General features: G+C 38.7%; 2 protein-coding genes across 7 annotated transcripts in view; both read left to right on the top strand.

The window, feature by feature from the left end:
• Positions 1-8947, top strand: part of ABHD18 (abhydrolase domain containing 18) — a 37384-nt gene extending 28437 nt beyond the window's left edge. For all 4 annotated transcript variants that reach the window (XM_074589065.1, XM_074589064.1, XM_074589067.1 and 1 more), the window contains 2 exons: positions 7776-7837; positions 8892-8947. The gene's annotated coding sequence lies outside the window, so the exon portion shown is untranslated. The remainder of the gene's footprint in view (positions 1-7775; positions 7838-8891) is intronic.
• LARP1B (La ribonucleoprotein 1B) overlaps positions 1-14595 on the top strand; it is a 31570-nt gene that overhangs the window by 543 nt on the left and 16432 nt on the right. For all 3 annotated transcript variants that reach the window (XM_074589061.1, XM_074589060.1, XM_074589059.1), the window contains exons 2-5: positions 7776-7837; positions 8892-8951; positions 11012-11180; positions 12549-12692. In XM_074589061.1, coding sequence (XP_074445162.1) covers positions 7776-7837; positions 8892-8951; positions 11012-11180; positions 12549-12692 — 435 coding nt within the window. The remainder of the gene's footprint in view (positions 1-7775; positions 7838-8891; positions 8952-11011; positions 11181-12548; positions 12693-14595) is intronic.

Here is a 14595-nt window from a genome sequence, read left to right as displayed (position 1 = left end):
AGGCCGGGTGCCGGCTGGCGTGTGTGTGGGGCGTTCTGGGGTGGGGGGGGGAAGGTTGTTTTGCGGTTTTTGTTTGAAAAACGAAAGGCAGCTGTTTGTCTCCGGACGGGCACGGGCCGGCCGGCGGTGCGGCTCCGCGGGAGCCCAGCCGGGCGCTCCGGCTTTTGACATACATGGGCAGAGGAGGGAAGCGAGAGAGGGGAGGCGGGGGGGGTCTGGCCGCCGCCCGCCTCTGGGCGGGAGCGGGGGGGACACGGGGACAGGATTGGGGTCGCCGGGAGTTGCAAAGGGTCACCCCCGGCCTGGGGAATGGGGGTTGGTGGCCTCCGGCGGGCACCGCATGGCGCTGGGCTCTGGTACTGGCAAACAGGGCCGGTGAGCTGCTTGCTTCGCTTTGCTTTTCGTGAGAAATATCGCCGAATCCCGTTCGCTTTACCGCAGGTCGTCTTTGCCTAATTACATAGTAAGGCCCTCTGTATGATCCGTTACTGGGTTGTGCTTTCCAGAAGGTTTGGATTGGGGAGACTTTAAATGTTAACAGAAGTTGTCAGTTTGCTTGCTCTCAAGATTCAAACTGTTTATGTGGAAAGAGCCAGAGTGAGAGTAGCTGTGGTATAATTTTCTGGCCTTTAATCACTACTAAGATAAAGCTGCTTTATAGGCTCCCTACCAACGAAACAGGCAGGTAACTTTACAAAGTTGGTCATTGAAGACCTGACTCGAAATTGCTAGGCTTTAAGCTTAGGCTAGCAAAGCGTTCCTAGAAGCGAGCAGCTTCTTGGAGTATTGTTCTTGGCTGGAAGTAAACTGCTGACCTTAAAATACGTATTTCAGCCTGTGTTTTCTGAGAATTTCAATCTCAGCGCTTGCTCCTGAAGGCACCTGACAAACCTTTTCGTGATCTCACAGTCACTTTTATCCTTGAATTAAATACGTACTACTTCTCTCACAAAGAGAAATATGTAATTTATAGTTTCAAGTGTACAGGTCATGCAAGCAGAGAGGTTCTCCAGACCACAAAATCTCTACTTAGCTGAAGATCAAACCTTTTGGCGACATATATAGTCACCATTATCATCCCGACTGTTTTATTTGCATGTACTGATGCACTCGTAAATAGCTATTTATGCATAGCCTCTACAACCTGGCTTGCTGGGCAGCAGCTTGTGGTCTTGTCCCTACATGAAAGAGAACTTGTCACTCATTTGGCTTGTGGCGGCAGTAATAATAATGGTACATCAAAAGCACTGGGAAAACTTCCTTTGTTGCATTAGCACCTCGTGCTTCACCTTCTGTAAAGTTTACTTTTCCACTTAAGATAAAACACACAAATAGTTGTTGAAAGAAGGAGAAGAGAGAAAGGAGGTGGTGAGTTCATACGCTGTGGACGTTTAATGCTTAATTTAATGATTTCAGAGAACTTTAAATTCTTTTTCTTCTGTGTAAAAGTTGTGCTTACCCTTTATCAAATTAATATTAAACTGAGTAGTTGCATCAGAATATCTTTTTTCAGTGGCAAATGTATAATTTAGTAAATACGGTAAATATTTGGTAAAAACACTACCGCTGTTGCTGGTAGTGGCATCGGTGAAGAACACTTACCAGGGTGCGTGTTTTGGTTTGGCCACCACCAAAAGCACCACTGAAGGTGTCACCACTCTTGTCAAAGATGAAGCAGCCGATCTTTCCTGTCTCTTTGAAGGAAGGAATTACTGTGTGCCTCTGTCTGCAACAAGGGATGCATTTGGAAGCAACTAATTGCATGCTGGCAAAGCAAAATCACTCACACTAGGCCCTTATGAATGTAGTAGTATGGAAATTAGTCATGTGAAATAATAAGTAGATGAGCAGAAACACTACTGGGATGGAATGTAAAACTATCCGTAAAGAGGATAATAAAACGTGGAAGAATCTTGCATCAAAGTAGCGACTGAATCCTGTTCGACTTGTTGATCCTGGCTTAATTTGTTGAAAGTTTCCCGAGATGTGCACGTATGGTGTGTTCAGTGATAGTTACACACTTGAGAAAATTGACCCCAGTCTGTCATCTTTTGACTTTCAGTTTAGCGAGGTGTTAGTTTGTAATAGAGGCAAACCTGACTCTTACTGAAGGGAACTGTTAACGTCACCCAACACTAGAAGAAAAAAAGTAATGTAAAAGGCTTAAAAATCTTGGTGAAAGAATTTGATCAAAGTGTTGTTACTATGACCTATTATTTTTTTGTCTCAGATATGTTGGTAGGTTTTAATCATGTTATAGTAAACCAGCACCTAACGTAAACGTATTTTAATTTTTCATGGTATATTTGTTACCACAGTTCATTGTTTCTGACCAAGCCTTTTATTAAACTTGTCTTTTAAACAGAATAATTTCAGAACTATACAGCTACTTTTACATCCTAATCTGCATTTAACTCATGGAAAAAGAGTGGTAGTATGAAATTGCTAGTGAAGTTAATAGGCTTCTGTCTAATCCCGGTGATGGTGAACATGGGGAGTTAGCTTTAGCGTAGGCCGCCAAATGATGAAAGGTGATTCTGCAGTGTGTCTTCCTCCCCTCGCCTTCCCTCGTAGCGCCCAGCCAATATCTTGCAGCAAGTCTGCAGTTCTTCAAGCTGAAGCTCTATGAGTAAGAGGAGAGAAACGGTTGCAAGGGAATAAACCCTGTATAATCCTGTAGATAATTTTTTACAAGGTAACAAGATAAGCTTTCTTTGAAATTGGGCTGACAAGATGTGTCCATGTGGAAGCTGCGGAACAACCCAGCGTTAGTCCCATTTTCCTTGACTTTCCTCTGAGTCTTTCTTTTTTCCTCAGCTACCCCCTAGAGCTGGGCGCTCACAGAAGAGGCTAGTCATTGAAATAAAATTATTACAAAAGTTCTCCCACCTCTTCATTTGATGAAACCTAAAGTGCAGCCCTTTTTTGTAAGCTCGCAAAGGGGAATCTAGTTCTCTAGTGTGTGTGCGATTTGCATAGCTGATGTGGGTCTCTAATGATTCATTAGATAATTATTCAAAAATTGTTCATGAAACTTATGAATATATTCAATGAAGGAAAATACCTGTGCTGTTTAAGTGGTGGAAGTAGGTTTGCTTCCTAGCATGCTTGGATGATGTAGTTAATTAAAATGACTGCACACTTCACTCTTATATTGTTCTCAGTTTGTCTTTCTTCATTGCGTTTATTTCTGGGCATCAAAGAATGGCTTTTATCTGATTGATATTTTGGTAGCAGAACCAGTTCTCTGTAGTGCTATTGTGTAAATTAATTTACTTTAGTCTGTTAGCAAGCAGGTTGTAAAAGTACAGTTTAGTAAAGGTATACTGTGTTACTAGGAGTAGTAAGCTTTTGATTAGTAAATGATCTAATTATAAATTTTTTTTTTGTTTATCTAGGGCAGATATTATCACTAGTTCTTATGAACACTGAGTGTTTGAATAGCAGCTTTTAAAAACGAAGAATTATCAGAAAGTACAACATTGACAATTACCCCATCCCTGAAGAGATTAAAAACATTATCTCTACAAACCTGCTCTCTGTATTTTAGTTGTATATAACCACATGTGTAATTTCCTATGGTAGGTTTCGTTTGTTTGTTTGTTTCTAAGCTGGAGACCTGTTATGAGAGACAAATTCACCCTGCTGCCCAGAGTCTAAGACATGGTACTGGCTTGCTGTGCTCTAGCACATTAGACCATGAAAGCTTTTGTAGAAATTGAGTCACACGTTGCAGAAGCTATGAAGCAGCTAAGAAAAAAAAATGAGATGAGAAATGAAGTGCAAGGAAAACAAACAGTATAATGATTAATCAATCATGTATTGGTTGTTTTTTTTCCCCTATTGCTTGTTGTATTGAAAAACATTTTGAACATAAATAGGTGGACGGATGCAGGTGTCATAACTCACTGCCTTGGTTAGTTGTTCAAATAGTGTGAAGAAGGTCAATCTAACGTAGTTTTGCTATAAAATGCTAAAACTATTGTAGTAAAGAATGTTAGCATAATTACTGTTTCTTTTATTTCCCAGAATCTTGGATGTAAATCCATGCTCCAGATTTAAATTATTATATACTCCAACAGATTGTTTTCTCACATTTGCAAGACTTTCACACTTATCTATTAAAACAATAGATTTAAGTAGAGCTTACCTTGTTTAAAAATGGATTATACTGTGAAGTTTCAAACTGCGCATCGAAAGGAAAACATTGTACGAGTTCAACAAACATGTTCCACTGAAGTTTTGACGAGCTGTTCTGCTGGGTGATTTCAGACACCTCCTGAAGCACTTTTGGCATTTATGCGATGTTGTACCATCACTGAAGGAAATACATGTGTAGTCCAAGTAAAAATAGAACTTGAATATTGTCTAGAAATCCTTGCAACATAAACTGCGTTTGTATTAAAATTAGAACATGTTCCACCTTTTATTAATAGGTTTTGCTTTCAGAAGAAATTAGCAATACCATCCCTCCCCTTCTGTCAGAACAAATTACTTGCTGACTAGTTACTTGTGGAACTTTGAAGCATCCATTCTGAAGTACCACTACTGAAAACATTATTTTCCTTGTAATCAGCGGTACTTTAGGGATGCATCTTTATGTACAAACTTTGCTTCTCTTAATCGCTGTACAGCATCCAGTCTGCTTTTCCTTTTCTGTTGCTGTTGTCCCAGAGGATTGCTGCTGCTGCGGTGGTTCCAAAGTTCATCTTTCATTTTTCAGAACTGTTGTCCCATGTATCTTGATGTACTGCACTTGGCACGTTTGCACGACCATGTCTTTCTGCAGAAAATACCGTGTGTTAGGATGCGGTGTATTAAGAGACTTGGAAGAACCATAATAAAAATGGCTTTGAAGGCTGATTTCGGTTTTCATGCAGATGGCATCTTTGCTGGATGGAGTTCAGTGATTGAAAGATGATCATTGGCAATTAAACTTCCTCATTGTTGGTTTAATTTTTTTCTCACCCCATCAAAACTCACCTGAAACCCAGCAAGTAAAGTAATTGAAGATAACTGAATTATTTGTCAACGCAGCGCGCCGTTACTAAACAGGTTACCTTGTATCATATGACTGAATAAATCATTTTAATACAGTTAGGTTGGAATTAACAATAAGTGAAATAGTTTCTTTGCAAGGGCTGGTTGGATTCTGATGGAGCAATGTATTAAAGATGCCATTTCTGGGTATTCAGCACTGTTATGTGACGTTGAAACCAACCACTGGGGTAATGTTAAGTGTAGAGCTTTTATCTAAATGCACTCTACAGTCAGTTTTGCCTGAGCAGTGGCTCTAGGCCTGTTCATAACAGCATAACAAATGTGACCTGGGTAGAACTTCTAACTCATCTGACGTTTTGTTCTTTTATTCTCCTACCCTCAATATTATTTTTTTCCTTCCCCTTTATCTTCCCTTTCATGCTTTGCGCTAAAATCCAACTCTCACATGATAAGCCCCAGAAAGCCCGTCGGGAAAGATCAGTTAAATTTGGTTTTCAGCATGGCTCTTTTGGGAGGGCCAGAAACTCTGTGCAGTTGTTTTTGGGTAGGGAGGTACAGAGCATGGTGAGATCTCGGGCCTTTGAGTTCAGAAAGGGCATCGTCAGCTAGGTGGTGTGTTGCCTAATATTAATTTTCTTTTCATTTAGTGTGCAAATGCACCTTCCAAGTCTTGGGATTACTACACACAGATAAGAGAGATTCCTTAAAACGAGTTGGGTCTCATTCTGCTTGCTGCAGATGGCCTCTCCTGCTGCCTGGAATAATATCCCATGATTAAGATAGTGCAGCGACATTGAGTCTTTTATTTTTGAATCCCTTGCTACACCCTGGTGACACACAGGGTAGAAGTTCTGGCGGAGCGGTCCTTCAGCACCAATATAAGTGCTGGGAGGTGGAAAAAGGGCTTCAGTAAGGTAATTGAACAGCTAGAGAGAGAGAGGTGTGTTTACAGACTACTGGAGGACAAATGCTATGGCCAGTCGGTTTACCTTTAGAGATAATTGGTAGTTTTGTTGGAGAAAATTACAAATTTGTTTGCTACTCCACCTCTACAGCTGTTTGTCTTGTTTTGTAAAGGGCAATTAGTTTACTGTTGAATGACAAGTAAAAATTAGGATTGCCCAGTCACCGTGTGTTTCTGAAAGCTCTCAGTCTAAAGTTAATTGAGGCTGAATAACAAGAAAGATGCAGTTTGGGGGTGTGTGTTTTGTCTTTGTTTTAAAAAGCGGATCTGTAGGAGAGGAAAAAAACCTGCTGGTAAATGGTGTGGCAAAGGTCACAGGCCCATCAAGGTTCACTGAATTCATATGTCTTTTGTGATGTGTAAGTTGTATATAGCAGTATTAATACAATTTACAGTGGAACATGCAGTATACATTAGTTTATGTTTCTAACATTTACAGTATATTCCAGGAAGCAGACAGAGGGGGTTTTCAGAGTCACTGGGGCAGGAGGGTGGGGTTCCCAGTGTGAAGCTGCGATAAGGAAGATTAGTCACTGGATGTGAAAGAGATAAGGGTTGAGGAGGTGATGTTATCCCTGTATGAAATAATAATCCACTAGTGATTTCAGTCATGGTCAATGCTTCCAGCTTGTCTTGCAATAAAATACTGAATAAGAAGTTTCAAGGAAAGGTTGTGACTACTTCTCTACAGCGAAAATACGCATTGGGAGAACAGAACCAGGGTTTAATAGAAGTTAAGAGGTGGTTTCCTCTGTCTCAATTCTAATCTCCAAGAAAAATTGCCTGATACTACTGTTGTTTTTTTCCCCACCCTAAATTCCCAATGCAAAAAGTAGAACACAATTGAGATGGGTAGGGAAAAATTGCAAATAAGAAAATCAGATTCATATACAGAAGGGTAATTGCGGATGTATTAAAAGGCACAGTAAGTTTCAATAGACTTTTTTTTTTTTTCAATGTAGGTTACTGATCCTAGATCATTAGGCCCAATAATGTTGCCAATTATGAAAGAGAGAGTTATTTCTAATTGGTTTATTGCAGATATTACTGGTAGAAGTATATTGGAATCTTGCTGAGGAGATCAGGTGGGAGCATTATTATAAAGTTTAGGTCCTGACTCGGGATGGTTCTAAAAACATGAGTGTCAGCTTCGTTGCAAATACTCATATTTATCATAAATATACCCATTGTGGAATTTGTGCATTAAAATTTATTAGTCTCAATGTGGTTTTTATAGTCATTTTTGCTTTTCACCTTTCCTTACTTTTTTTTTTCCACTGCTTTGGCTTGATTCTGAGCAATATGGCTGAATTTTATTTGGCATTTGAGTAATTGCTTATAAAAGGAAATTGCTAGGAATTTGTGAATAAGTAATTGCTTCTATGTTGTTTTTTTTTAATGCTTGTATGATGATAGATTTTGTAAATTAATTCTGTCTTATAGCATCTAATAGGATAACATTTTTACTATGTTTCAGGGACTCATTTTCTTTGCTACTTCTTAGGTTAAAATACCAGCATTTTGAGATAGTCTTGACCTTATAGCTGTGCAAATGCTTAAATACTGTGTTATACAGTATCCTGTACACCTGGTTTTCAAGATTATTTCAACTCAATAGGAATGGGAGTTTTTCAATGTCATGTACTGTTAGTTACTTTATGGAAGTGTTCATTGACTTTGATACCAAGACCTCAAAAAAACTTTGGTGTAGTATGATAGATAGTTAAACAGAGTTGTTAGAATATACCTTCCTTCCTCTTTTAAAGCACAGTCTTATTCTTCACCTGAAAATATTTTTCTTCCTTTTCAGAACTACAAAATTCCGCTAAAGTTATAAAAGCAGCAAAACCCAGGACGAGGAAATACAGCAAGGTTTGTATTTGTCAGAAGGACATTTAGCTCTGAGTTACTAGGCCAATTGTGTTAGAAGTCCCAGTTAATCTAACCTGTTAATCTGAACTGGCATTTAGCTCAGCTGATAATATGGTAGGAAAATGAAATTATTTCAAAGGAGTATTTCTGGCTGTAAATACTCAATATGGTAAATAGCTGATATTACTAAAACAAAAAGACAGCGAGGTACTTTGAAGTTACAACCAGAAGTGTCATGTTTTGCCTTGGGTAATGGTTAATTTTGAAGACAGACAAAAGTAAAAAAGGAAGGGAAATTTAAAACTGAAAGGGATGCTAAAGTGGTGTATGTATGAGGGATAAGGAAAGACACTTTTGTTTAAAAAAGCAGTGGGCTTATATGAAAATGTGAAGGGGCTGCAAAGAAACAACATCACTTGAGCACAAGTGATGCTAGATGGGTTTGGAAAATCCTTTTTCCTTTATGTGCTTTTATAAAATTATCATTATGACAACAGGAGACACTGAATCCTTTTATTGAAAAATTAAGTTTCTAAAATTTTGTACAGCCACCCCTTTTTAGGTTAGATAATACCTGTCCTCAAGGGTCTTCTAAAAGCTAAAAGACTTTTAAGCAGTAGATACCTTTAAATCACATAGAAAGCTATGTGTAAGACACCATTTAATCAGACAATTTTTATGTGTGTTCAAAAGTCATAAGCCCTCTTGGTTGTTCTTTTTTTTTATAATAGAATGTAGAAAATTTTACTTGCCTGCTCTTTTTGGTTTCTTCGTGAAGGCATTCTTTAGACAGTTATACTAAGTGCAAGCTAAGAGGTATTGGACCTTGGTTTGCATGTAACTGCAATGAATAATTGTTTCTACAATTGATCGTATTCCATTTTCAAAAGATGTGTGTTTGTTTTCTGTTGTATTTCTCAGTTTTTAAAAATTGCTACTTCTGACAGTTCTGCTCAAAGCAGTAGTCTGCCCATCTGAGTCATGACTGACATCTTCCATATATTAAAAAGGACTAAATCTAGGAAGTAGTATAAACTGTTTGCCATCTTTTCAGGCTGGCGATTTTGGTGATATCACAAACTGGCCAACACCAAGCGAAATAGCAAACAATGAAGTAAGTATCCTTTGTCATCTTCAGTATTATTTTTTTAAAAAACATATTGACTTCTCTGCTTAATACTGTTCCCCCCAGAATGTGCTTTGGGTGTTGTACGGTTTCAGCAGAATTTTTGTCTGAAATAATTCAGCAGAAATAATTCCGGTTACTGGTCCGTACTTAACTGTCTGCACTGGTACTGGAATTTCAGAACCCTTCACAAGCCCACACACATACACTCCATTTATCGTTAGTGGTGTGCCATCAACATGTAGGTAAAAATGTGCCATATTTACTGCACCATTTAAAAAGTTGTATTTCCCTTTTCTACTTGTTGGGAAGTTTATGCAAACATGAGAAGGCCTTTGGGGTTGTGAACTTGCTGCCCTCCCTCAGAATGCTTTGTGCAGGCTGTCTTTGGACAACTTAGTTATCCTTGCCCTATTGCTCCGATATATTTTACCCTTGCTGGATCTTAAGTTAACATCTGTTCCATCAAATTATCTTCCTTTCGCTTTATCTCAAGTGATAAGTGCATAATGTATCTTAAACCTCTTTTATGCTATTTAAAAGAAGAACAGAACACAGATTACTGCAAGCTATGAGGTGCCATTTCACTTTTTGCGTTAGTTCTGCAGCACCCCTGTGATGCTTTTACTGTGTTCTTGGTGAGGGGAACCAGAAGATGTGGGTTCAACAACATGCATTGTGTAATTGAAAGTGTCCAAATGAAAACTGAAAAAGACTATTAATGTAGTTAATTAATTAATTAAAAGAATTAATTAAAGAATTAATAGCTTCTACCATCTCTCTGGGCAACCTGTGCCAGTGTTTCACCACCCTCATTGTGAAAAATTTCTTCCTTAGATCTAGTCTGAATCTGCTCTCTTCCAGCTTAAAGCTGTTACCCCTTGTTCTGTCTCCAAGGCCCTGCTAAAAAGTCTGTCCCCGTCTTTCCTGTAGGCCTCCTTTAAGTACTGAAAGGCTGCAATAAGGTCTCCCCAGTGCCTTCTCTTCTCCAGGCTGAACAACCCCAACTCTCTCAGCCTGTCCTCATAGGAGAGGTCCTCCAGCCCTCTGATCATTTTTGTGGCCCTCGTCTGGACCTGCTCCAACAGGTCCGTGTCCTTCTTCTGTTGGGGGTCCCACAGCTGGACGCAGTACTCCAGGTGGGATCTGACCAGAGTGGAGTAAAGGGGCAGAATTACCTCCCTCAACCCGCTGGACATGCTTCTTTGATGCAGCCCAGGATGCGGTTGGTTTTCTGGGCTGCGAGCGCATATTGCCGGCTCATCTCCAGCTTTTCATCCACCAGTACCCCCAAGTCCTTTTCCACAGGGCTGCTCTCAATCCCTTCATCCCCCAGCCTGTATTGATACCAGGGAAAAACAAAACTTTCCACTATTTGGTAAAATGCTGTTCATTTTACCTTCTTTGAAACATTATTCTGTGGGATTTCCAAGAAGTGATGATCTGCAGGATGCTGGAGCTACTCAAAGGCACAGAGTTCCCAGTAAATGCCATATTCTGATGTGGGAAGAAATAAATCTGTAATCGTATACCTCCGCATTCTCTGATCTTTGGTTCATGTTCTGATTTAGTGGAACAGAATTGTCAGAGTTAAGACCTGTGGCCCCTTATAGTTTACATGAACATTTGTCATGCTGTTGAGATTGCACAGCGTCATGGGAATTTCTGATTTACCGTTCGGTATTCTGTAAGCACGGCTTTTTAAAGGTAATCAGTCTGAACAGTAGGTACTGGTGAGTAATATTTCTTTCTTTCCTGTAAAATAAATTTCAGTTCTCAGGTATTGAAACATGATTGTGCAGTCCACCGTTATACATCTTCAGTTAAAAACCAAACGAACAAAACCTGTCTCTTTATAGTCTTGCCAAGTTAGCAGAAAATAGAATGATTTAAAATGAGACTTTACAAAACAGCACAGTTCTTAAAACTCACCCTACTGAAAAGGTTGAGAACAGGTAATACTGAAGGAATTTTAATAGGTAAAGGGAATTTATACTTTTGCTATCAGCAGCTGTACTGTCAGAAATAATTACCAGTATCTCTTGCAGTGTAAGACTGTAAGTCACAATAAGAAGCCAACAAATAGAAGAGAAAAGGAGGAGAAATCTGATCAAAAAAGCAATAATGGAATCAAGGACAACCCGGAGGCAAAGCCAGATGGTCCAGGGGATAATATTAGTGAAGATGAAGCTCAAACTAATAACCAAAGGAAAAAAGGTCAGTCTGGGCGGTATGTATAATGCAGTAAGTCACCATTGATACAGTTACATTAATTCCAGTTGAATGACTTGATGAAACTTTTTGTGTTTTGCATTTTCTAGATGATAACAGGATATATTGCTTTCTGCTAGAAAGTTTAAAACAGGCTTTCTATTCAGGTTTTGGAGTGTCCTGTTTAGTCAAATAGGAATTCTGGGGAAAAAGCAGTTTGTGTCCTACTGATGGTCCATGGAGCTCTGACAGTTTCTGGAAAATTTTGGCATGGCTGTACAAACCATTACTGTCTCTCACATCATTATTTCAGTAACTTGATAGTACTATGTGAATTTAACTTCATATATACGTGTGTGTGTTACTATACATACTAACATTTTAATTTTTCATGTTTTACTATTAGCTTACGCTTTGAAGTGATCACTTGAAAACTAAACCAGGTTATTCATTTCCTTTTGATCCAATCTGTTATGTTAAAAATAAGTAGCAAACGTGTATCTCATTTGGTCATTAGACTTGAGTCGGCTGGAGAAACAGCTGAGAGAGTTTTAAGATACTGCTGACATCAGCTGGTTTTTTTTCTTGCTTCCCTGATGATATTTCTTCAGATCCTAAAGACCTTTGTTTGGTTAATCTTCCTATGTATATGTTAAAAATCCAAATCCTTTATTGCTTTTGATTTTTTCAGTCTAAGTGGAAATTTAAAGCAAAGCATTCCACATGTACAGCCTATTCCCCTGCTCCCCCCCAAGTGTGGAAAATGCATTTTATGTCTTTGCTTATATTTCTTGTCTACAAAGGTATAAAGTCCACAATACCAATCAAATATAGAACAGCAAATATTATCATTAAATAAATGGTTAGTGCATATTTTAGGCCAGCTTACAGCAAAATACAGCTTTGCTAATGATTTTTGATGTACATGAATGAACTTGCTCTGAATACACCTCAAGGTAAAAATACAGTACCACAGCTAAATTCTCAGGAAAATCTTTATGGTTTGTGTCTGAAGTCTTTATTTCAGTGGTTAACTTGATGTGTTATTTTTTACCTTTAAGTTTCATCTTATGTAGCTATAAATTCCTGGTAATGGAGCATACATCTAAAAATTCATTAAATGAAAAAGTTTACCTTCATTTCCTATATTTAAAACTTAGATAAGGTTGCCTTACAGTTTGGAAAATTCCTGTTTACATTTATTATTGTTTAGTCATTCGTCGTATCTTAAAATTTCAATGTTAAGCTTCTCCCAGTACTTAACCCTTGAAATTAACTGTTACTAGTTCTACAAGAAGAATTCTATAGAATCTTTTTCAGGAGCTGAAACCCCAAGTAGTACTATAATTAAGAGTAATATATTAACTTTTCAAGGTAACAAGCAGAAATGGGTGCCACTTCACTTGGATGACGTAAGGTCAGACAGTCAAGAAAGACCAGGCTCTCGAACTAGCTCGAGATTTCTGCTGGAAACAAACAAGCTAATACCTCATAACAACAGACGGAATGAGACAAGAAGTAAGTAGTTCTCAATCTCTGGGTCTTCCTATTTGTGGCAAATAAAGTATAATACCACTTGAGCAGGCATTAGATTGGCAGTTTATGTTGGAAACTTGACTTTGCCGATAACTAAGTAAAACCTAATGTTAATATTTGCCAATAACCAGCAAAAAAAAAAATTGCACTGTAGTTTAACAGATTTTAAATTGGAAAGTTTGTTTAAAACCTTACTATCAGATTTTTTTTTTTAACCTCTTCACAAATTGATCAGAATTCTGATGTCTCAATCACTGGCTGTGATGAGTGACTGAGTTTGGAAACAGTCTATCTTCACAGCATGTGCTGGTCCTCTGAATCAGAGCAGCATATATTTTTCCCTTCACGGCTCTGTACAGAGTCTTGGGCAACAGCTTTATGATGCAGAAAGTTTGGAGATATTCTCATAAGGTGGTTGCTTTGTTCTGCTTGGCTGCTCTTCCCGCAGCTGCTTGCTAGCAGAGCAATTGCTTGTGGACCTACACTTTGAACTCTGCTTTGGCAATTCTACTGATGTTTTTTTCCTTTAAGTTGGACCAATGCCCTCAGTTCCCTGACCTATTTCTCCTCACAGCCATGCAAAAAGTTGTACTAGCACAACAGAGGGAGAAATGCACCGCAGCTGGTACTGCTTCTGCTTGTTGGGTGTTCTGAATACAGCTTGTCAGATGGCAGAAATCTTAGGCTGAGAGTAACTCCTGGGTTTATGTATTTGCATTTAAGTTTTAAAATCGCAATGTACATTAACAATTTAAATGTTTGCTCATTATAATAAGTGCTGGACGCTACTAAGATGGGATTTGTTTATGAAGTCATTTTAGGAACGTGGATATAAGGGTTTGATCTGGATGCCTGAGGGATGGTCAGGGGGAAGATTTTTACTAGCGTATCGCTTTCTTCAGCAATTATTTCTCAGGATGGTCAAATGACCAGAAACTTGTAGCATGAACTCTACTTCAAGGCTCTCGTGATTCAAGAGCAGTTTTAATATCAGAGAACATAAAACATGTCTTGCTCTTCAGGGACGTTGGCTATTTAAATTAAACACTTTTTTCAGGCTTAAATAAAATGCTAACTCATTAAGATGTTATTTGTGGGACTTTTGCATGTGTCTGAGCCACATGTACTCTCAGAGTGCAAAAATGAAACTGATTTGGGGAAATACTTCCAATAATGTCTACGCATTTGGGATTTCTAAGGTTGAGGGTAGCAGGTGTGAAGGCTAGAGTCTGAATTCCCAGTGAGACACACACATACAGATTACGATATTCATAAATTCAGAGTCTTATTTGACAGAAAATAAAGTACAGGAACTTGAATGTATGAGCATGCATATTTTATTGAAGGGTTCACTTAAAATGGTTGCTAGTAAAACGAGAACAAAGAATCATATCTTTAGTCAGTCCTTTGTTAAATTTAGCAACTCTCAATTCGATCAAGTAGGGGCTTTATCCCCAGGCATTCATCTGACAAAGAGGTCCCCTGGTATCCGCAAGACTATCCAATTGCAACTTAAAGAAACTTTAAGCAAAGGTGACTGACTGAAGACTGAAGTCTCCGAGAGTGTTAGGAAAAGAGAAAGAAAGGGCTTCAAGAGTAAAGTGAGAATTACACCTGTTCTTAAGTTTTGTGGTGAGTGGAGCCAAGGTTCCCTGGGGTCTGGTTTGGACCTGCTTGCTTTCCTTTCTTCTTCTGCTTCTCTCTTGCTCTCTTTTGCTATGTGCAGACCACATATTTATATGAAAACCTTACATAGATTCTTACAGAGTTGTCTTAGATTTGCGTGTGTTACCAAAAAGGGGTCCTTAACTTCAAAGCTCAGTCTGGGATGAGACCAGCAGAGGATAAACAATTGCTGTTACACGGGCAGTCAGGGCAGCGTTTG

This window comes from Larus michahellis, chromosome 5 (assembly GCF_964199755.1).
Source record: "Larus michahellis chromosome 5, bLarMic1.1, whole genome shotgun sequence".
NCBI classification, from domain to species: Eukaryota; Metazoa; Chordata; class Aves; order Charadriiformes; family Laridae; genus Larus; species Larus michahellis.
The sequence above is the reverse complement of the archived record's forward strand: the minus strand, read 5'-3'. Positions and strand labels throughout refer to the sequence as shown.